Source organism: Malurus melanocephalus, unplaced genomic scaffold, assembly GCF_030028575.1.
Source record: "Malurus melanocephalus ecotype Western Australia unplaced genomic scaffold, MMel_1.1 scaffold_25, whole genome shotgun sequence".
Classification (NCBI taxonomy): domain Eukaryota; kingdom Metazoa; phylum Chordata; class Aves; order Passeriformes; family Maluridae; genus Malurus; species Malurus melanocephalus.
The window spans coordinates 2,008,307-2,032,057 of NW_026623257.1; the positions used below are offsets into that span (position 1 = coordinate 2,008,307).

Below are 23,751 nucleotides of genomic sequence, written 5' to 3' on the forward strand. Positions count from 1 at the left end.
CTTGAGGGGGTCATGTGCAGGGCCAGGAGATGGAYTGATGATCCTTATGGGTCCYTCTCAKCCCAGGATACTCTGTGATCCTGTAGAATATGGATAATGACAGCCTAAAGTGGCAGTGTGGCTAGGTCTTCAAAAGTCTTTTCAAGCAAGCATTCAGACTTSCTGCCATGAGAAAAACAAGGTAAATTTTTCTTTTAAAACAAAGAAAATCATACAGGTTTTTTTTTGTTCTGTTTTCTGCACAGTTATGGCTTCTGTTAGAGGGTCCATGCTTGGAGGCTTTTGTTATGAATTTTTTGTTTCTGTTGATATTCTTGTCCAAATCATCTATAGCAGGCACAGGACCTGGAAGCTTAAGCAATCTTCCTTGGCATTTTAAGACCTGTGCTATTCAAGCTGACAGCAGTCTGCGTTAAGTCCTGACAGTAATTTGTTGTCATTCCAAGGGATTTGCTTATTCAGTTGTGCAACTGACCAACACATCAAATGTCTAGTTATCGCGGTTGCCTCTTGTTTAAATATTTTGGGTTTTGCCTGAAGGTGGCTGGGAAGGCCGAGAGCCCTCTGCCCTGTGTCATCAATAGAGTGGCAGCAGGACAGGGCAGTGACCATCCCCCTGGCACTGGAGAGGTGACACCTCAAATCCTRTGTYGAGTTTTGGGTCCCTCACAACAAGAAAGACACTGGAGAGGGTCCAGAGAAGGGGAGCAGAGCTGGTGAAGGGTCTGGAGCACAAGTYTTGTGAGGAGCAGCTGAGGGAGCTGGGGATGTTTAGGCTGAAGAGAAGGGGGGACCTCACCACTCTACAGCTGCCTGAAAGGAGGGTAGAGAAACATGGGTTTTGGTCTYTTCTCCCAGGTAACAAGTGACAGTACAAGARGAAATTWCCTCAAGTTGTGCCAGGGGAGGCTTAGATTATATATTAGACAGAATTTCTTCGTAGAAAAGGTTGTTCAGCATTGGAATAGTCAAGTGGTTGAGTCTTCATCCCTGGAGGAATTTGAAAGACATGTAGAAGTGCACTTGGGGACATGTTTTAGTACTAGGCTTGGCTGTGTTAGGTTCATGTTTGGAGTTGRTCATCTTAAAGGTCTTTTCCAGTCTAAATAATTAGATGATTCTGTGTTGATATGGAGAACTACCTGGACCCTGGTATTTACCAATGCAATGAAGAGCTGCATCTTACGAGTATGTTTTTCTGACAGCAGTCAGAATAGTCGTAGGGAACACGTAGTATTAATTGTGCAGTATTAATTGGTCTCCTTGGGTAGCTTTTAATGCAAGTAGTGTTGCTGAGCTTCTAAGGGTATGYAGACTGTGAAGGGTTAGTAATGCTAATTCTCACAATAATTTGCGTATAGTAACCCAATTTAAAAGGTCTGGTTAAAAGATGCTATCCTTTAAAAGAAATAGTAAACCTTTGAAATGAAGGAAATATAAGCATATATGTTCTTAATGTTAAAAATAAAATTTGACATTGGAATGCAGACAGCCATTGTGACTGGTTCTGGGTGTTGGTAAGCCAGGGGAGGAATGTGTGACATWAAGCATACTGTAACTCATTATGAGATTGTAGTTAGAACTTTCARTGGTTCTCTAAGAGTTCTGACTCAACTGCATGTATGAATCAAAAGATTATACCTGGTAGCCAAACAATTCATATCATTCATCAAAACATATGTAGTTAAAAAAACCTTTTGAGTGAAGGAGATTGAGAGGAGGATCTTTCTGAGATGAGATCTGATACCTGTKCCTTGCTGGCCCTAAGTCATGTAGGTTTTTGTGTAAGCAAATGTGTTTCTCTGTTTAATTCAGGCGTTTTCTGTCTTGCCCGCCACACTATTTCTCTCTACCCTACACGTAGCAGGTTAGTAGTGATCTTTGGTGGAAACAAAAGTCTCATCTAAAATGTGGTGTACAGAAGCAAGTGTTTGCTGAAGGTCATCAGGGCACCTTTGCCTCTTGCTTGGGTAGAATGGAAATTTCTGGTCTGATCCAGGAATACATTTTCAAACAGATGGTGAAAATAATCTGCTGTTATTAATTAATTGTGACAGGATAATTGCATTCATAATGCATACCAGCTTTCAAGGTGTCTTTAGTTCAGTGGTGTTTTGAARTCATTGCAGTCATATGAATTTTGGCAGCCTCTAGGTGTAGGGTTTTTGTGGAGAATTTTAGCATCTACTTGTTAAAAATGTCTGTCTCTTCAGGGTTAAAATGACTATGCATATAAGAACTTAAAATCTGGTGTGTCACATCAGATTAAATTTTAAATTTAGGGTTTGCTACCATATTTTAGAAAAATACAACCTTGGCATGAGAACAATTCATGCTGCAGATATTGTGTACAGTAGAGAAACTTTTAAAAGCTTCCAAATTCCCATAAATTTTTGTTTGAACATGCAGTGTGCTTGACAGTCTAACCTCACATCTTTACTATAAGATACTTTGGAAACTGCTCAATTTAGTGGGCTGTCATGGCCAAGCATACAAAGCTTTTTATGTATTTGGGGCACTCCAGGGCTTGTGTGCTATGGTCAGTTATTCTTAAAAGCATGGGTAAGCCTTAAAGCAAGTAGCTTGATTTTCATAGCATTTCAGTTATTTTRGCTGCAGGTATTGTTGTTGTTAGTTTGTGGGTTTTCTTTTAGTTGCTGGGATTTGTTTGGGTGCTTTTTTTGTGCTTAGCTTTCAATTTTTACATATGCAAGTATAAATCTTAGATGACTAACTTAGAAGTTTGAGCTCATTTTTATGGATTTGGACAGTAAATCAGCCATATGAGTCTTTACTTGACCCTGTGTTCTTGGTNTTTTTTTTTAAATTTTGTAAAGGGAGAGGAGACCTTTTAAAATGTTTTTGTCACATTTGGTGTCTTTTCTCTCCAAATACTATTAAAGAAAGTTTAATGTTTGACAGTTGACAGATAGGAAACTGTAAGGTTTTGTAATGCTCGTGGTAATGGTTGTTATTATGTTGAACATGATGCTGCTGGGTTACGTTTTCTAGCTTTCTCAACCTGAATTTTAGTGTTAAAACTATACCAAAAGCAAGCATACGTCGGCTTTAGTTCCTTACTGAAAGGCAACTCTGCCTTGAATTTGTTTAATGCTCAGAAAGGAAGTGCTTTTTCCCAAGGGCAGTGTCTTCTACTGGACAGGACCTGCAGTCTTACTGCAGCTTTTTGCTGCCTCACCTCCTTTTCCCCTACAGACAGTAGTCCTGGCAAGCCTGTCTCCTGAAATGAGATGTCTTTGGGTGAACAAAACTGAGGTTGATGTGAAGAGCATGTAGTAAGGTGTTTCCAGGGGGAAATACCACAATGGAGATGTCACTGAGACCTGTCTTGTCTCACATTCTCATTATTGACTTCGAATCAGATGAGCCAGCAATGTGTGAAAGGATGGRAAACATCCTTACTGCAAAAGGACCATAACAGGATATGTTGACAGAACTTTGTGAGGTGGTAAAAGAAGAAATGGCATGAATTCACTGGTGCAAAATGCTGAGCAGTGCAGGGAGGAGATTGTGACAGTAAAATTTTTATCAGGCATCTCATTGATTGGTGGCAGCTGAAGAGAGGGATCAAGAGTGTTTACTTGAGTCTAAACTGACCATGGACTGTCAGCATGGCATGGTGTAGAGACAGGGGAAAGCCTACCTGAGAAAGTGTTTGCAGCAAAAGAATACTGGCATCTGTGTAAAAAATCCTGTTTGGAGGGCCAGAATGTCAATATTGATCTAAACCAGAACACCTGTTGGAAAGTGCTTGGAGAAACTGGGAATGCTGTCTTCTGTGTTAGGCTGCTTTAAGGCTGTTATGTTCAGGACTGTGAAACTAGAAATGGGTCTTGTTTCCCAGAGGTAGAACAGATGTTCTGGGTGGTTGTGCTTACTGTGTGCTTCTGGGGAGTCATCCTTAGTTCCTCTACAAATGCTCAGAGCATTATAAATCTCTGATAAATTAACAAAAAAAACCCAAAAAACAAAAACCAAAAAAAACCTACAAGTTGTAATGCTTGAATGTAGTTTTGAAATTATCTTTTAAGCCTGTCAACAGGGGAGTGAATTCTATATTAAAACAAGAGTTCTTGAAGCTGTTGAATTTGTCCTGACCTTTTTCTGTAACATCAGGAAAATGTTACTTTCTAGGATAAAAAAACCCTAGAAAATGCAGACCATCATGCTTGCTATTTTATTGTCATCCTGTTGRACCTTACATTTGTAAGTGTCTGGGTAAATATGGTGGCGTGGCTACTCTGTGGACATTTCTTCATGGGCGAAAAAAAATTGGGAAGAATCCCAGCCACCTTCTCTTAACACTGTCTATACAGCTTTGGTCAACTTTGGTTTTCCCTGTTCCTGGAARATGTGAGTGGTTTTCATACTCCTGAGTGTAGACCACCCCATTTAGCCTGATTTTAGGCATCTGGCGATGTGAAATGTTTTATTCCTGGTAGATTGGGACTGCTTACAAAGTAGGCACTGGGCCATAGGGGAAGTGCTGCTATGAAGCACATCATCAGGCCTCTGTGTCTCTTTGTCTGCTCTGCTGTGAGCTTTGCTTCAGAAAACGGCTGTTTAATTAAATGCCAGGACTCTTGCCAAATTYCAGCATGATGTAATTAAAATATTCTCCACAGGCAAGCTCTGACCCAGCATTCAGTGTGGATCRGAAACCTGATGCACCCTGGGGATCACGCTCTCCGGAGGGTATTGAACAGAGTTTGAACASAGACCAAAAGGGGATGAACAGATGGGCAGCAAACGAGCTCATCTGCAGAACTGTAAGGTTTTCAGTGAGCTGCATCTTTTCCTCCTGCTTGTGCAGAAGGAGTAWGCAGCTATTTCCAAGCACAGCTCAGTCATCTGTCACTTACTGATACTTGTGAGGATTTTTACAATGTTGTTATGGAAGTTTGTCTACTTCAGTGCACTGTATCAGTGCAGACTTGTTAGATGAAGAGTGACATGACCACCTACTTTATCCCCCTAGTTTTTACARCTTTTTAAAAATAATAAATCATTGTGGAAGATCGTGTGTGTCATGACCTTGCATTCCTTTGCAGGGATCCTGTTATATGTCACTTGGCAGTTTGTTTTACCCACTGTGGTGGGTACTTGATCAACTTGGAGAGTTTTTGTTCTCTGCTTTTCTTTTCAGTGAAAATTAGAAGATTAACTGCTTGCTCTTGCCAGGAATAGAAGTAGATTTCCTTGCAGTCTTCCAGAATTGAAACATTGGTTGTTCCTGCTGCTGGACTGCAGCAATAAAATAAAATTCCAGTCTTCCAGAGCTTATCTATTTTGTTGAAAGAGTCAGATGGATATATAAAGGCAGATGTGAGGATGCARCTAGTATTTAATACTAGTTGTCTTGATAGGTATTTGCCTACCCACCAGTAGACTGCTTAAATCATGGAGAGCTTCATCTGAGAGACTAAAGGAGGGCAGCATTTAAAGTGATTTCTTGAAGAGCACAYTGGGAAAGTACCTGTGGATATTCCTAGAGAGTTGATGGAATGGAAGGGGCTGTGATAGAAGAGCTGTTTGGCTGTTTTGTTTTCAGTTGGCGGGACAGGATACAGCAAATGGTGAATAAATCTGAATCCAACAGTACCTCCCTTGCATCAGGTATGGTCTGTGGATAGTTTTCGTTGTCTCAGTTTTTACAAGAGCATTGCCCACAATGCAAGTTCTCACCATGAGGTGCCTGTTTTGGAAAGGGAGATTGTCAAAATGCCTAAGAAAGGTTATTCTGCACTGTTGCAAGCTAGTGGAGTGGGATAATGGCAACTGAGGCTGTGATTTATTTATCCTTTTGAAATAGGGGTCGTCTTATAAAGTCAAAAATTACCCTGGCAATCGATTGAGAATTTTGTGATTATTCCCTCAAAGAAAAAAGTTGCTTTTCGAAGAGGTATTTATTAATAGTTGCTACATGCTTTTAAGGTAAGAGAGAATGAAAAGGGTGTGAGAGAGGTGTGCTTTTCTTCAGTCAGRTGTGATAACTGTGCCAAAAAGGCGTCTGTTGTCTGGTGTTGTCTGCAGAGCTCAGAGRTAGATCAAGCTTTCTGTCTGACCTAGAACAGTGGACACATGCTCAGTATCCATCTCTTCCTTTGTGTGCCAAAACCACTTTGGCAAACATTCTTTTATAGTTAAGTATACTTTAAAATGCTTTAGGTATCAGATTCAAATTGTATTTTGTTATTTAAGAGTGGACTGACTTACTACAGATATTTGTCATTAATAGATGCCTCTGYCTGCAGGTTGCTTTTGCTAGCTATTGATTTTTATTTCAGTAGTATAAATATCTGCTCCACACTGATGGAAGCATGGGAAGTTTTTTAGAAAATATTTATATAATTTTACCTCTGCTACCRAACATTTCTGATACAGTCCTGCTTGTTTTCTGATGTAGACACAGGACAAGTTTTACTTGTGTTCTCCACTTCTGTCCTTCTATCCTTCCATCTTTCCATCTTGTACAGACTGTCACTGCTCATGTTTTGACTAAGTACCTTTGGATGAACTGTCCTGCTTCTTTTGACAGAGGTTATGACAAGCAGTGGGAAAAACAGATGATGATTTTAAGTTTTCCTATCTTCTCTCAGGCCCTCTGGTAGCAGATGAATGTGCACTTAYTGGCACAAGTGGACAAATCAGCCTGTTTGGTTTGAAATGTTACTGGGCTTGCTTGTTCCAGGCTGGCATAGGACTCTGATGGTCTTCCTACTGCTCTAGGGTTTGTGCCTATGTCCAGAAAAATGTTAGCCTTAGATTTCCTTTAATCTAAGARGGTAAGGAGTACCCAAGAAAGTACCATATGAGAATTAATCACATGAGAAATCACTGCTTCAGTATTAGTTTCAGTATGTTGTTTAGTTTTGGAGAAGTCCATTTCARTAAATGAGTGATTGGTTTTCAGTATTAATTTGCAAAAAAATCCTGCAATATGGAATTATGTTTTCATTTGAATTCAATTATATTTTGCACTACATACTAATGAACTGGTAGAAGAGTATCTCAAAACCTTCTGAAGGYTTTTTGTGTTAGACCAATGGTTTAGCTCACAGACTATACCCTGARTAGCGTAGTGGAGAATGAGATAAATCAGCAAAACTTCTAACTGGGTTGGACAAGCACTTTTGCTCCTGTTGTCATGGCACAGATAGTTTCTGAAGACTAAATTCAAAGAGGAGTAAGTCAGGTTTTTGGCATGGCATGGTGTATTTCTCAAACTGTGTTTTTTTTAGTGGCATTTAGTTAAAACACATGTTAGAAAAAGAATCATGTGAGTTGTTAGCAGGTCTCTTAAGTGTAGTTAGCAAAGGATAAGCTGTCCTTTTTAAGGATATTGTGGAAATGAGCACTGGAGCAAGCTTCCTGCACCTGTGGCTCTTTGACATCAACTGTTTTGATCTGATATGCAGCCATGGACATGCCAAGACCGGAGTGGTGCAGGTGTTTCCCTCTGGCTCATGTAAACTCTCTGCTTCCCTGGAAGTAAAATGCAGCTTGCTATTGCCTACAACTACAAAAGTAGATGCTTAGCAGTTAAGGAAGTGCTTGGGTATGAAAGGTGCCAAATGGCACTCGACAGAGATTTTCAAAGAGGAGGGAGTGGAGGAAATGCACAACTGTTGTCAGTTCCCAGGACATSACTGCTCTGCTCCGTGCTCTACTTCTGCATGTAGAAGTCCAGACTTGCTCTGTCTGCTCTGCTAGCAAAAATGTACTCATGTGATTGTAAATTTTATTGAATTTGCTTGCTAGAAATCATCAGAGAGGTTAGAGCAAATGCAGGAAGATGCAAGCTAAATCCCAAGTGGCTAAATTGTTGAGCATCTCTTCACACTTGAAAGACACTTTGAGAATGTTTCTTGTCAGACAGATTGCGGTCAAGGAGTTGGAACAGTTCTCACAGAAATGAGTTAGTGGTGGTGACTGCTTTCAGCAAAATGAAACTAACCAGAGACTGAAAGAACTGGGAAAAGTTGACTTGTATTGTCCAGTGGCAAAGCTATTTGCTTATRTTTGGCTACTCTTGCCTATCAGGTCTGCCAAAAAAGGCTGCTCTCCTGGGCGTTGTTCAGTTTGATTTGGTTCATCAGGCATATCTTTCAAATAAGGAGGAGTGGGGTGCTGGTCCTTAAGTGGAGCCAGTTGGGCCACAGTCCTTCATTACACTGCATAGGCATCATAGSTGTTTTTTTGGGATTATACAAAAGCCATTAAAATGTGTAATTGACTGGAAGTTTATGCAAGGAGAGAAGCAGAGGTATCTTGTAGATAGCTTGCTTGGACCTTATCTTCTTGACCACAGAGCCTGSTCTGTGTTTACCATTAGCCTCAGCCCATCTGACATCCCCATTTGGATTTCTAGTTTCCTTCTCATGTTACCAGCCTGATTCTTGACAGCAGCTTTTGTATAATAAGCTGTTTCTTCTGTARTAACTGCTCTTGGATTGCCATAGGCAATTGTACCACCTTATGTGCTTTCTCTCAACTTTGAACAATTACCTCAGTTACTACAAATCTTAATAATGGTTGAATGGTTGTTTGGTTGTGGATTTTGTGGTATTTTAGCTTTTTGTTGTTTTTATTTTTCTTTTTGTTTTTGGGTTTTGTTTGTGGGTTTTTTTTGTTTGTTTGTTTTGGGGTATTGGTTTTGGATTCTTATTTGTTTTGTTTTTGGTTGGGAAAAATTCTCTGAAATGATCCATGTTCCTTTGGTGTGGCTTCTGTTAGTTTTTTTATCAGTACTGATTCATTAAAAGATGGGTGCAAAAGTGTGATCAAGAAGCAGAGATGATTTACTGGGTGTTGTAAGAGTGCTCACATGGCGTTGCAGTTAGTGTGGTGAAGATTTGGTGTCAGATGACAGAATATTACTGCAAGCAGCACAGGTAGTGAGTTGGCTCAGAGGAAGAAACTTGGCATGAATTAATGAACATTGCAAGAGTCAGTGTGATGCTGGGTAGGATGATGGGGAGCTGGAGACTGGCCCTGCTGCACCATTGCTGGTTCCCAGAAACCATCCAGACAAGAACATCATGAGCAAGAGATTGYTTGAACTGTCAGCCATGGGTAGTGGTCGCTGATGTGCCCACTCTTTCTGTTGTTCCTGCTCTCTTTTCTTCTGATGGAGATGTATCCTAGTTTCAGTATTCTGTTTTTCCTCTAATGAGRTACTAATACAGACTGCTATAAGAATGAATTATACCAAAGACCAGGAATATCCTACAGTTGATTCTGCAGGAAAGAGGGGATTGAAGCATGTCTTTGCACAAAAATATTAGATAAAACACTTTTGAAAGCAGTGCCTTTTTATTATTATTTTTTAATTTTTTTTTTCCAGAATTACTCAATTCAATTTGAGCTTTATGGATATACTTCAGAAGGAATTTTATAATCCTGGAACTATAACGAAGCAATGTTTATGACAGTGGCATGCATACTACTAAACAGTGATAATGAAAAACATTTCAAAATTAAATACTGAATTATCAACAGGGTAGATATTAATTACCTTTGTTTTTTYCTTACTGTGTCTTTCTCCCACTGAATACCTGTGTGAGTTATAAATGGTTATAAACGGCCCTGGTGAAGGTTGTAGGGCCTTTTATACTTTTTATACAAAAGTGCCCTTTGTCTTTTGGTTGCTGGTACAACAGTCTCTTGTGATACCTTGGAGTATGCTATAATTGAAATAGATGAAGAAATTCTAATGTCTTGAGGGAGATACATTTATATTTAATTCTTCTGAGAGTTTCCATGCCATGTTTTCATGTTCTCTGAAAGGAAGATTTTTTCGTGAAAGACAGCTGAGATACAGATAATGGTGCAGAAGAAATGAAAATGCAGAACTGGCACTGAAGCACGGTATTTCTATGGAGAGTTACTGTCCTACTCATATTCTAGGGGTAGATGAGCCTYTGTGTTGTTTTGGATAAATTTTATTCTCAGTGTTCAGGCAGTGATTGTAACAGCAAATTACAGTAGTGTGTGCAGTCTCTGCAGAGTTGAGCCTAGAAAAGTAATTTATGTAATTGAAACTATAGAGGGYTTTCAATATGAATAATGGAATTTTCTATTATGTTAAAATGATCTGTTAAAACTGTTTTAAAAAATCAGGCACTGGGTCTTGTTTTTGTTTTGTGGGTTGTTTTTTTAAAATTTTTTCTTGCAGTCATTGCCAGACATCTGTGGTTAGTGCAACATTAGAACCTTGCATTTCATAGAATTCAGAGAAAAAGGAAAAAGAAATGTAAAGTTGATTGCCAAATGCATTGTGTGAAGCCTTAGTTTGATTTCTTTTCTAAGTATGGCTTCTTTCATACTCTCAATTGTTTTTAACTCAGTTATGTGTCCTGATGAGTTTCATTTCTGAATCTGCTAATGTATGGCTTGTAATTTTGCCAAATTTGATTGTCAGTTGAAAAAGCAGGGACATTTTTCAAGTATGTAGGTTCTTTCCTTTTAGTTGCCTTAAAGATACCACTGCCTATCACTACATGCCTTTTCACAAACCTGTTTATATAGTTTTTGTAATCCCGCTATTTTCCAAAGTCTCCTTCTGCTTGCATCCTTGGGTCAGCCATTTCCCTTTCCCCCTCTCCCTGTATCCATCAGTAAAGAAAAGCTGGAAGTGACTGTGCTTATCTAAAAGAGTGGAGTGATCCTTGTCTGCTTTTCCTTAGCTATCAGGTTYTTTTGTTCTTCTTTGAGTGAAGAAGTCATCTGAGGCTGTCAGATCTGCATTGTCATGTGTAAGATTTCTGTATYGCTTTTCACAGCGTATCAGAGTACTTTGTATGATGTCTTGACAAAGGTTTTTCACTCCTCAACTCTTAACCATTAACTGTGACTTAACCAGCTGTCAATATTCAGGTGGAAAATTTGGCGGGTGTTCTTAGGTTTTTGTGGTGTTGCCATGTACTACACCCAAATAACTGCTCCCCCTGCACTGCTTCAGCAGTCACCTCCTGCTGTGGGTTCCTTCTGCTTCTACTGTACCTGACTGAGCAGTGAAATTGATGGTGTAAGTTTWATATTAATTTTCTTTGTTTACATCTTGGAACTAGTTGTTTTTCAAAAATCTAAATACAGATCTTAAGTGTTAACGGAATTATTGTGGAAGACAAACATGTATTTGGTGGGTTTGATTTTGTGCTACTGAGCTGTATCATGAAATTCAGACCTATACCACATGTTCCTATGCAATAGCAGGTTTTGCAGCCACTTCAGAATCTATACTGGAGTTTATCCTCTCAGGCTGTCTCCACTCTTTGGCATATCTCCTGTGGTAAGGTGCAAATGAAGTCTCTACCAGTTTATGTTTGGTATTGAACTGAATAGCCATTGCATTTTCTGRATGGAAAGGATTAGCCTTTTGTTTTAAATTGCTATAGAGCTGGGAAAAAAACAAATTTGAAGTAGCCATTGGGAGGAAACTTGTCAATGAAGTGACTTTCTCAGAGAAAGTATAAAACTAGAAAAAGGGCTTTGTTTTGACTGAATTGTGTTTATTAATTTCTTTTGTTGGTTTAATAATTCTTTGCTGCTGTTGGGTTAAAATAGTAGAGTTAAGGTTAGGTAGTAAATTTGAAAATGTTGTATCTTGAGGAAATGCCCATCTTAAAACATGTTGGTGATGGTATGACAGTGTGAAATGGAAAGTCCTGTATTGAATGAAWAAACAGTTTCTAAGAAAGCTCTGTGATAAGTAGGAAGGCCACAGTTTTATTTCCCTGTTTCTTTGGCAAAGTAGAAGGTTGCAGAGTAGGAACCATTTTTGGAACACAGGCTAAGCCATTTCAGTGAAAGATAGTATTTTGATACTAGCATGAGACATGCTAGTCCTGCTAAGTAATAAAAAAGGATGTTAATGATTTCTCATCTTGTTTTCTCACTCTGAGTTCAAATAAGAAAAGTAGTTGCATTCTTTCCTTCTCAGGCAGGCCTAGACTAAACARCTCATGGGCTTTTATCAGTGTGTGTTTGAAAAGTAGAGCTCAACACTTGGAGCGGGTGCAAAGTCTGGCTGTAAATAAGCCTTACCTTCTGGCATGGAGGCTGCTCAGCAGGTGTTGAGAAAGGCCTCAGAGCAGTCTGATGAGTTATTTCTTCTTTATAAACGTAGCAGTGGTGTGTGCTGTTTGYCATCTGCAAACAAAAATTAGGGTGACTTTCATAGCGCCATATAAGGGTTCTTTTTTATTGAGCCTCATCAGTGAGTGCTGAAGTTCTCTAGGAAAGCAATAATATCTAGAACAGATTTTATTGTGTGTTACATGGAGGAGGCGATATGTGCCCTGCCTCATTTTAGTCGTTAGATTCAATGAACCCACTTGAAGTCTTCATTAAATAAAGCATTTAGCTGTTCTTAACTCACAGTGAGTTATTTAGCASCAAGATGAGAGTCCAAGATGTCTTGAYTACAAACCCAGTAGGCTTCTAGCAYGGCAACTAGAATTTATGCAGACAATTTTAATTAAGCTTCACAATTTTAATCCAGACTTTCTGAAGGCTTGCCTTGCTAGTAATAAACATCATTCTGCTAAATGGTTCTGAAAAATTCAGTCCCACACGTGCACTTTAGTTTGTTTTTCGAGCCTTTTGCAGTATAGTGGATAAACCATTGTGTCTTGCTAGCTGCAGAACTTCCACAGACATATTTACATGGGAATTACATAATAATGATTGCCTCTGTTGTCCCAGTTTCACCTTTCAAGTGGTTTCCTTTATCTGATTGTAACTTTCACTCAGAAAAGTGATACTGAGGGGCTGTTCCTCAGGGCTTCCCTGCTCTGAGGTGCCCACCCCTGGCTCAGCCATGCCCTGTGGTGGGGCCAGTGGAGCTGGCTGGTACCCACACCTGGAACAAATTCCTAAAGGAAATAGAAAACATSATGTGCCTTACTCCCTTCACATTAGTGCTGCCTGTTGGCATTTGCAGGAGGTTTTGTCGTGTGCTGTGGTACTTGAGAAGGTGAGGCAGGCACTGACTGGAACAAAACYGGCCAAATTGGCCTGTGGGACCCGAGTTGAAATGTAGCTTAAAACTTACAGAAGTGCTGCAGAACTAAGTGTACTACTATTTCATGGCTAAGTCCTGCCAAATTTCACAGCCAAACTTCACAGTCCTGGAAGCTGGAGTTGTGGTTTAAAAATTAAGAAAAAAAAAAAAAAGTGAAAATGCTTGTGGAGGTTTCACTTGTGAAAGTTTTCAGAAATAGTGTCCTAAAGTGCCAGTGCTCACACATATCTGCAAAATCTTCGAACTTCAGCATGCTTCCTGAGAAACATTCAGTTTATTTCCTTTCTCTGGGGTTGGAGTTTGTGCAGATTACTGTTTGTTTTATCATATCCTGACAAATGTTCGGTGGAATGAAATTTGRAGCCTGCTTGATATGTTGGCACATGTTTTAATTTGGAAAAAAAAGCAAGCTTCAGAGCCATACTCCTAAGATTTTAGGGCAGAAGGTCAATGTGAATYTGTAATTGAATATATTTAATCCTGAAAGCAGTTCAGTGAGTAACAATTCTTGTAGGTAGGTAACTCCAGTGTTGAAACAGTGGTGGTTTGCTCAGCAGTTAAGAATTAATAGATGCAAACCAGTTTTATTGGCTATAATTTCTATTGGTACAAACATAACATTCAAGGAGAATGATTGTCCAAAGTGTGGTGTCCAACTTTGCTTTTACTTTGGATCAATGAGTAATTGCATCTTTAAAGGATGCTGTGTATCCACAAAGCCAAAGTGCTGCACTAGGCTGCTGATTTCCATGGRAATACTTGGAAACATAGTGGGAGTCTGCAGTCTTTGGAAGAGCAGACTGTAAAGAGATACACTTGAGGTTTTGGTGATTTGGACCAGCATAATGTGTGTCATGGAAAGAAGAGAAGGAAAAGAGATTTTTCTTTCCTYTTGAGTGATCCCTGATGCTTTGAGGTTTGGATTGTTTTTTTTTTCTGGATCCCTTCTTGATGTGGTTGGCATGTATTTGATTTTGGARGAACTTGTCTGAAGATATAAAAGAGAAACTAAGGATCATCTGGTAGGAAAACCATGCACATATGCACTTTTRTGTTGAGAAGTTTAATTTGAATAATGTAATTTGGATAAGAATTGATGGCTTAAGTAAACAAAATGTTCAGATTTTTTTTTACATCAAAGTCATTGTAATATAATATTTTTGGACACTTAAGAAGATTAATGGATAGGATACTCTGGACTTGATTGCTTTTTGCTCTTTTTTTTCCTAAATTTTTTTTTGTTCTCTTTTGGCATTTTGTCTAATGTTTCACTTCAGTTTGGCAAGCAAGCTATGGATTTGGCCCTACTATCTGTTGAATTTGTAATGTACCTGTCACTGCCTGCTGAAGAAAGGTGTCATCACATAAGAGCTTGATGTCAAGAGAAATACTGCTGCTTTCCAGGGTGACACATATGAAAAAGTGGTCAGTTCAGCCTGTCTTTATGAGATCTTAGAAGGACATGTAAAATACAGCATGCAAACACCCATATGCCAGAATCCAAGGCAAATGTGCTGAAAAAAACCCTAATAAAATCGTTCCAGAGCAAGAGGACTCACTGCTGTTCAGACTAGGACAGGTTTTGCATATGTGGTTCCAAAAGTAGTTTTTCAGTGTCATATAGTTATAGACTGTGCTTTCCTGGGTAAGTTTAAATTGCATTGGTTCTGTCCTGACTGACTTGTKACAACTTTGACACTTCCCAACAGTGACTGTGACTGACAGAATCCAAAGTTTRCAAAACTGAAGATAGCAAGCACTTTTATGAAACAAATGTAACATTGTAGTCAGTATAGCCATCTGTGATGATAAAAAGAAAATTAAAYATGTTATTTTAATAATCATMATTCAAGAAGAGACAAGGTAGATTTAATAGGGCTGTAGGGYTACTGAGTAGAAGGAYAYCTATGGSTGAAAAACTTCCATGGGCTRCAAATACTGGAGATGGACAATGTTCAGCAGTATCTATTACATTATGTGCTTACCTGATTCTAGCTTTCTTTCCRGCAGGATCAAAATTTAATGTGTAGGAAATGGCATGCTWGGTTAGATGGCTGAAACCTTGTTCCTATGACTRTTGAAAAACTTTGGCAGTGGTAGAYGGAAAAAAAAAATCWATAGTTTTGCTTCTTCCRAAGAAGGTCAKAGACATGATTTAAATTGCAATTGTGTGGCTGTGGGATTCTTTGCAGGTCTTGTGAAGAACATGCTACCTTCGCTTCCCATGTGAACTATGTTATATTCTAGGAAAATAGATTTYTCTTCTACCATGTCTACCACTACCACAGTACAGTTTCCTTTCTTTTGSATTGCAGCTTCTGGTTTAGAAATAAAGAACTGTTGACTGTATGAAGGAAACTCTAGATGATTGCAAGTCATGTTAGGGAAGCTTTTGGCAGGCCTTTAATTTGTTTAAGCAGAGGATCAAATGCAGTCATTACTGCTGTAGTCTTTGCAGTATTGCCCTCTGTTTGATCCTTCCAGCTGTCATTGCATTAGAACCCTCGTCAGGGTATATTTATGTGCAATGACTTTCTCAGTGCACTTTTTGAGTTGGAGAGGAACTGGCCTCTGGAAACCACTGTTATACTGTGCTTGAAGTTTTGCYGTGGCTCGAGGGAAATCGGCAGAATTTGAATTTCTGTGATCCTAATATTCCATATAATCATTTAGGTTGGAAAGGACCCTTACAGTGGAGTCCAACCGTGAACCCAGTGCTGCCAATTCCATCACTAAACCGTGTCCCTAAACACCATATCTGCATGGGGGCGGTGTCTCTTAAATACCACCAAGGATGGTGACTCCACTACTTCTCTGGGCAGCCTGTTCAATGTCTGAACACCCTTTCAGCGCAGAATTTTTTTCCTGGTATCAAACCTAAACCTCTCCTGGCACAACTTGATGCTGTTTTCTCTTATCCTGTCACTTCTTAGTTGGGAGCAGAGGCCAACTGCGATCTCCAGGCTGAACAGCTGCTGTTCTCCCAGCCTTTCCTGTTTGGAGAATATTTGAATACTCCTAGGTTTTAGCTCTGGTGTGTGTACATGAATCTGCAGTAGCCAAATGTAGACTACTAGAAGCTTTGTTTTGCACTAAAAAAAAAAAAAAAAAAAAAAACCACAAACCAAAATATACACAGTGTCAGCTAGTCTATTTGAAACACATTGAAAATCACTAGAGATTTTCAGTGGAAAAAGTTACTGGCAGGGAGGTACTAGCATGTATCTTCTGCTTCCCCCTCATCTGAATGAGAGTTTCAGAATAGGCAATAGTGAAAAAGTCTAGTTTTGGAGCTATATACAGTAAGAAAAGACTCTATCTAAAAATATAATTACAGGTAGAACTGTATCCAATCAAAGCAGTAACTGTGGAGTTTTTTTTTCTTGATTTTTAGTTTCAAATTCTTTCAAGATGTTAAAATATTTTGAAGTTCAAGTAGAATTAAATGAAAAATGTGTCTTGTTATCAGACATTTTGCAATTTCTGTAGAAATGTGCAATTGTAAATTGTAAATATGTTGCTACAGTGCTATTAGGTGTACAGACAATTAGTAGCATACAGTGGGTGAAATATTTTGGTTATGCTCTTTGAGGTGAGCTTGTATTTGGGGTAGATAGGACTACTTTTGTTCATGGGGAGGTATGGAGCCTGGAGAGCATTCACTTTGTGAAAAACATCCTATACCAGATATGACCATCTAGAAACTCTGCTGTTATTTGSTATCACTGACTTCCTTTCCCTCTTCCCTCCCCCCTCACCCTGCCAAAAAGATGAGTTATTTTTTAGAGGAAATCCTACTTATTTGCTTTGAGGAAATAATTTTTCCAGTTAGTCTGTTTAGTTTTGTTTTCTTTCTATTAATCTGCCAAGGAGTGTTGATACCCCTTGGAATTTTTTCTGCCTCTGCAGYTTTTGATACATAAGGAGTTGCTGGTAGTGGCAATACCATCTAAATACTTTTCCTGTCAATAAAGATGTGATTATCAGCTGCTGCAGGTGTTTCATGTTCTTTGGCCTCTTCCTKGGAAAGAACATTTAACATCTATCCTTCCCCTTTTTCTTCTGCCTGTCTTCTGCCGCAAACCTGGTTGCCTTAGGCAGAGAGCTATTTTGGGGCAGTAATTTCTATAAAGACCACAGTCCATTACTCCAACTCATGTCACAGCTTGAGAGCAATTGAAGTGATATTCTAGAAGCGCTGCTTCTTGGTTTTGCCTAACTTCTTAAAGGARTGTAAAAAGCAGTTAGTGAATCACTGGAAATACACTTTTTTCTTTCACTTCACCCTGCCCAACTTCTAGTTTTAGCCAATTATTTTTTTATTTCCTTCTGGCCTTTTTAATATCCTTTCCCTCCASTTCAATTCATAATCATCTCTCAAATCTAAGCATGTTAACTTAAGCAGCTTTCTGTGGAGAATGATCCTCCAGGGCTGGCTGACAGATTAAGTGGCAGTACCGTGGTTGTGAAGCAACCTACATTTGCACATTCTCCAGTCGTTTCCCATTAAAACTTAAATCCTTGTTCTGTTGTGGCACCTTTAAAAAGCAGATCTCTCCCTTACATCTCAATGTTATGAAAACCAGGCATACTGTAACCCAGAACCCCAAGGAATGCTTGATTGAAATAACAGATCAGAAAAGTCTCTTGCTAACATTGCTGTGATTATAGGGTTACTCAAGTGACAGAAACTTGGTGTCAGCTAGCTTTCTGCATACATCCTAATTTTGGTCAAAAAAAGAACCCAGGTCTTAAAAGCTTCAGTGATGCAGTGTTTGTGGGGATGGGTAACTTCTTAATGTAACAGTATTCACTGCATTTCCTGTCTCTAGAATTCTCTCCCTTATTGCTCATTGGTCGGATTCCTGCTGTGGAGTAGAATGTATTCCCTGTTAGTAATTACTGAGATTGAGTAGAATGAAGGGAAACAGAAGTGACTCGTTAGTTCCTCACAGGTAAACAAAAAGACAGTTTTGGTTTAGTCAACTCTGCTCTTCTTTAGGATCTGTCTGGGTTAATTTTTAATTTGGATTTGGATTTCTTTTGCTTATAACTTGKGTCTAGAGTTTGACTTCCTGCATATAGGTCTGAGGACACTGATGTAGGAAATTCAAGGAAATGTTTTGAGAGAAAAAAATAAGAGAAGGAACATCCATAGGTTTTGATTTACAGTTAGAAATCCTCCATTATTGAGACGTTAGTTTTGAAGGTAGTTCTGAAATGGTGTATTACATCATGCAGTGAGCATAGTGAAAGAGAAAACAGATACCCTGCTTTCATTTTCACATGACCAAGTGACTTGAATACATGATGTGAACACATAAAACAGAAATCTAAACTCATTTAACATATTTTGAACTTAACCATTTGTCCTAATTTGTGTTAGAGGTTTTTGAATGAGTGAACTCAGCCTTTAAGTTCCCTTAATGTTGTTAATCACAAACATTTGATTTACAATGGAGCTTACCAAGTATGCAGTGGCACAGGAGGATATTTCCAGCCTTTTTGCAAAGATGCACATGCTAGAAGTTACAGTGCAAGTACTCCTATCCTAGTGTGTACAAAATGAACATCAGCTGCTTTAAACTTAGTTTACAGCTTCCTGGAATTGTTCCAGGTTCAGACATTGAAGATCTTTCTATTTCAGTGTTGATACTCAATGTTTGTTCTCTCTCTTTTCCTCCCTCTTTCTCCTTTTGCAGGCAAGGGCAGCTCAAGCATCTCATCCGACGTGAGTTCAAGTACGGATCACACACCCACCAAAGCCCAGAAGAATGCAGCTACCAGTGAAGGTAGGCAGCTGGTACTCATTGTCTGGGTCAGGCCCCCCAGCAGAATCCTGGCAGTTTTCAGAAGAGGAACCCCTCCTCCTCATTCCTTCTATGTGCAGTAGCACTGGTCTGCTAGAAACTCAAAAACAATCATTCCTTTAAACAGTTTTCACTTCTGCCTATGGTAGTTTCTGGTTTAAGTTTGTGACAAAGGATTTTAGATACTTCTGCAGAACTCAAATGTAGAGGGTTAGGAGTAAATTTGTGTTCCACTTTTTCGGCAAAGGCTTTTTTACTTAAGATTTTATGTGATCTGATTTTGCAGTTCTGTTTGAAGAATATGCTTGATAGAGGATTCTTGACATACATTTTGGGTCAAATATCAGCCTCTTTCTTTCCCTACTGTGAACACCAAGAAAATGTGAGTTGAGTTGTTTGAGATGAGTTTTTCCAAAGTGTAGCTGTGGACATGAACAGCTGACACAGATTTAGTTAGGTCAGTACACCTCACCTGCAATTACTGGAGTATGTCATCACCCAGGACTAGATTTTTAATGTCCAGGGGGAGGAGGTGTCTGATCTGTCAGTGTTAGCACAATGTTGTACTACTGACCTATAAACAGGGAAATGCTGGTTCTTCCTTTCTGACTTCTTACATGTGAGGAGGTGTGCACTGTTAAATGGAAGTCTATTTGCCCTAGTTTTTACAATTGCATCTTTTAAGGCTGAGGGCAAATRTATGTAGTTTAATGATGTAAGCTGAAAGGATTTTTAAAAAATGGTACATTTATGTGCCTTAACTAGAACATTCTGCTTAACTCTGTCAAAAAGAATTAGTTATCAAATAATAATTCTGATTTTTTATGCTTCTGTCACTGCAAATGAAATTATAAGCTCTGACTGCTCTCAGTCTAGCTTTATTTCTTATGGTTAGAAGAAATCAGACTTTTGAATAGTTCTAGTTTGGCAAGCGTGGTTATGACTGTTCAGTAAAAGCAGTTCGTGTAATAAATGACTACATAAATCACAAGAATTTTGATGCTGGACATGCATAATCCCATACCAAGAATGAATATCTGGCACCTGAGAATCATGAGAGATACTGGTTTAGAATCTGTGCTTTTTAGTCCGGTCAATACGTTTAACAATAAACAAATAAATGGTTAATAATGTTAAATATTTCTCTAAACTTTAGATTCGAGAGTTTTGAGGTATCTGAAAGAGGTGAATTGCTAGGACACAAAAAAAATTTAGGATATATATTTTCTGTATGACAGCCAGGAATGAAAAAGAAAAGAAACCAAAAAAGAACAGTGGAGGGTCTGAAGTCAATACTTAATAATTGCTCTAAATTTCTGTTCCACTTCATTCTATAAAGCATGTTTTTTCCTTGGTTCAAATAAGATAATGCAAAATATTGCTTTACTAATAGCTAAGATTTATGTTCTCAATTTAGCCCATTGTAGAGCCAGTGAATACTAATGTTGACCCTGAAATCTTCACCACTAGTTTGCAGCTGATTAATTCATTAGTGAGGGAGTTTGAAATGTAGGCCAGCAGATGCTGTAGTGAAAATATGTTTTTCTGAGTTCACATGCCGAGTCATAGTTCAAGCACTGTAATTTTGTATTCTATATTTGGAGGCAATTTCAATGTGAGCCTAATTTTTCTGTGCCCTGGAGCTGTGTGATTGGACAAATGCCTATTTTGACAACAGATTCAGTGGTAGCTTCTTCCTCAGCCTGTGCTATTGCTACTTTTCAACCATTTTTTTCTCCTGAGGAATTACTAATATGGATCAGTTTAATAGAAATTACCTTAATTACCTTGAAASAATTTAGAAAGGAAATTTGTGGGACTGATCCATCCAAGCTCTGGTACTCTACAGCAGAGAAGCAGTCCTGTGAAGTACTAGTTAAGTACGGATACCCAAGGACTGCAAAAAGATGTTAAGCAAGGCTCTTGCTTGAAAGAGCAAATCACCTCTGGCAGTAGCTGACAGCAGGTGTTATCTTGCCATCAGTTTAAGCAATCAAACCACAGTCTTCATCCCGCCGACTGCAACCATGCTATCTGTCAAGTTTCAGATCTATGATTTTCTCTGTAGAATGGGTAACAAGATGCTTGAAATGGCTTGTGTTGTTCCACTCTTAAATATGCTGTTAAGGCAACATCAGTTAACTCTCTTGAAGGGCATGGGTGGTGCAGTTACRGCCAGAATAATGGTACCCTCCCTCACATTGAGGAGCATCTTTAGAGTTGTGGAATTTTTTATGTTTCAAAGAGACAAAATGTTGGTCATGCTATTGAATGTGTCTGGATGAACTGCTCCAGAGAAGGACAGGGTRTGTTGGTGTCCTTAGCTGAACAAATTTCACTCAGTGATGCATTGGAGAGGTAACTGCATTGGAGAGGTAACATGAAATGTTTTTGTTTCATGGAGGAAGGTGGATAGTGCCTGGCAGACCAAGCAGCTTCCTGAATTCAAGCTTTGAGATACCAGTGATGAGCTTGAGAGGGACGCAAAGGTCAGGTTGGACTGATGCCAAAACTGGAGTGCAGTGGCTCTCACTTTGTGTGCTTCAGTGAAGGTGGCAAAACACAAATGTCTTGTTCTCTGTGTAAATTACAAGCTGAAGATTCCTGTTTGTTTGGCTGCAGATTGGCCTGGATGCCTCCACACTGTCTCCTCTCTTGAGGACAGAGTTTTCTTTAGCTTCGAATGTATACTGCCTTTCCGTCTTTCCCAGTCTCGGATGTTGTGTGCAATTCTTTACCCTATCAATCAATTATAGTTAGAAACTTGAGAATGCAAGAGTTTTTAGTAYCCCCTGTGCTCTTCTGGCAAGTGAAAGTCTAAATGGATTTTTGTGGGCCATTTAAATGCAATTTGCTAGGCACAGTCTCAGCTGGAATATTATTGTCTGAAATGTGATTTAGAAGATTACAGTGAATGACTGGTTTTGTATGGGCTTACCTTGATCAGGGAGTTTTCTTCTAACACTTACCTGCAAAGTGTGGAATGTTATGTCCAAGGTGGACGCTTTGTATTAACTTGACTGACTGTTTTTCAAATAAAAAATCAATACTGTTCTCACTTCATGTATAGAGCCATTAAAATGTAATCCAGAGGCAATTTTAAATTGAGAGCTCATGTATGAGCTTAATGTATAAGTTCTAATTTATTTCTCAGTTTCTGTAAAATCAAATTGAAGGATTAGGTCTGAAGCAAAACACCATTTTAGCAGAGGGCCTCAGTGCTGTGAAGTACCTCTGAATATATCCCATTAAATCTTAGTATTTTGAGTTTTGTGAACATATGGTGAAACCAGCTGCTGTATTCTGAACAAGTTAAAATTTTATCTGCTTTTAGTTGACTTCTGGAGATCTTTAAAAAGTATTTTACTTGGTTTCTCCCTTTGCAGTATCCTGAAAATTCCAGAGTACACAGCCATGTATGTATAGTGTGGAGATCAGATGCGTTTGTTTTGGTAATACCTGTTTTCAGGCATCTCGACACAAGAGGTATTTCTTATGCAGTTTAGGTGTGTACCAGWAAAGCTGACCCTTTGTAGCTGTATCCTCCTTCCTGCACTGTTTGGGTTTTGCAGTGGTTCTGCTGGACCTGGCCYCTGAAGCTTCTATATAGAAAAATTTATTTTTCCAGAAAAAATGGACCTCAGTAGCAGAAAAGATTTATCACTGTACTACATGGGAATATATTGTGACATTGCTTGAACACCAATTTATTTGGGTTGTGTGCTTCTCATTTCTCCTTATAAGTGAGGCAACAAAGTACTTTTTATTGGATACTTTTGGGGTTGGGATGTAATTCTGTTTATTTCTTTTGGCTTCGTAATCACATTCTTTCAAAACACGTGGTATCTTTTGGATCTTGAGTAATTACTAAGTTATTCAGTGAATTTAAGAGTAGAAGTTCTTGCATTGTGGACTGTGCTGGACAATATGAAAAATTTGGGAAAGGTGGAACAGGCTCTTTGCTACTGAATGCTTTTTGTATTTTAAATGGTCCCTGATGGAGAATCAGCTCAAACTGAAATTCAGGTGAGTGTAATCCTGATCCTTTTTTTCACAGTGAGAGAAAAATCTCAGAGAACAAGTTTGCAAATAGGCATCCTTTCTGTGTATTATGGTTCACATAAATAGGTGGGTGGCTATGTTTGGTATATTGGAGTTCCACTGAAGCTTTTGAGTCATTTGTGTAGCCTCTTGGGGCACTGAACTAAGTGTTTTCACAGTCATAAGACTGTTGCTGAAAAAAGGTGCAGTTTTTTACCGATTTTGTTGATGATCCCGTTGGCCAAAAGAGCTCTTTAGATCCTTTACTTCATCTGATGACTATTAAGAAATCTTTTCCCACTTCAGTTCTTTCCCATTTTACTTTGCATTTTCTCTTTAACATTAGAAGTTCATTAACCCAGTATCACAAATGAAAACCTATAGGTGTTTTTTTTCTGGATTAATGCAAATATATGTATAATTCCTATTCGTTTGATGTTCTCTTCCTTTTCATCTCTGTCCTCATGTCTTTGTAGCCTCTTACTGGGTGTTTGGTCTCTTGGTTCTTCTGTAGAAGTTCTGTCAAAGCAGGCTTTCTCTGCACCCGAGTGTGTCCGAAGTTGATATGAATGCCTGACTTTGCCCCTGCTTGCTTGGGGAGCTGGGCAGAGATTCAGCTGGCTCTGAGTGAACTGTGGCTGTTTTGAGTTGGTAGTGAAACTGGAGACTTAGGTAAGTTTCCTGGGGTTTTGTGTTACTTCTCTAGCAGGGGAGGTTTCTAGACAAGTGAAATGTTGCATTACAGAATGTGCCAACACAGAATCAYTTCAAGCCAAAAAGATTGAGGAGGAGTAAGAGGAGGCCGAGAGAGGCGTGACAGCTAATAAATCCGAAACTCTAAACAGTTTGGCT

The 23,751-nt window shown here is 38.9% G+C and overlaps 1 protein-coding gene across 2 annotated transcripts in view; it reads left to right on the forward strand.

Moving 5' to 3' along the window:
- Window positions 1–23,751, forward strand: part of FBXL7 (F-box and leucine rich repeat protein 7) — a 174,875-nt gene that overhangs the window by 28,533 nt on the left and 122,591 nt on the right. For both annotated transcript variants that reach the window (XM_057390383.1, XM_057390382.1), the window contains one exon: window positions 18,751–18,840. Coding sequence is in view for 1 of the 2 variants with exons in the window: in XM_057390382.1 (XP_057246365.1) it covers window positions 18,751–18,840 (90 nt within the window). In the remaining variant the exon portion in view is untranslated. The remainder of the gene's footprint in view (window positions 1–18,750; window positions 18,841–23,751) is intronic.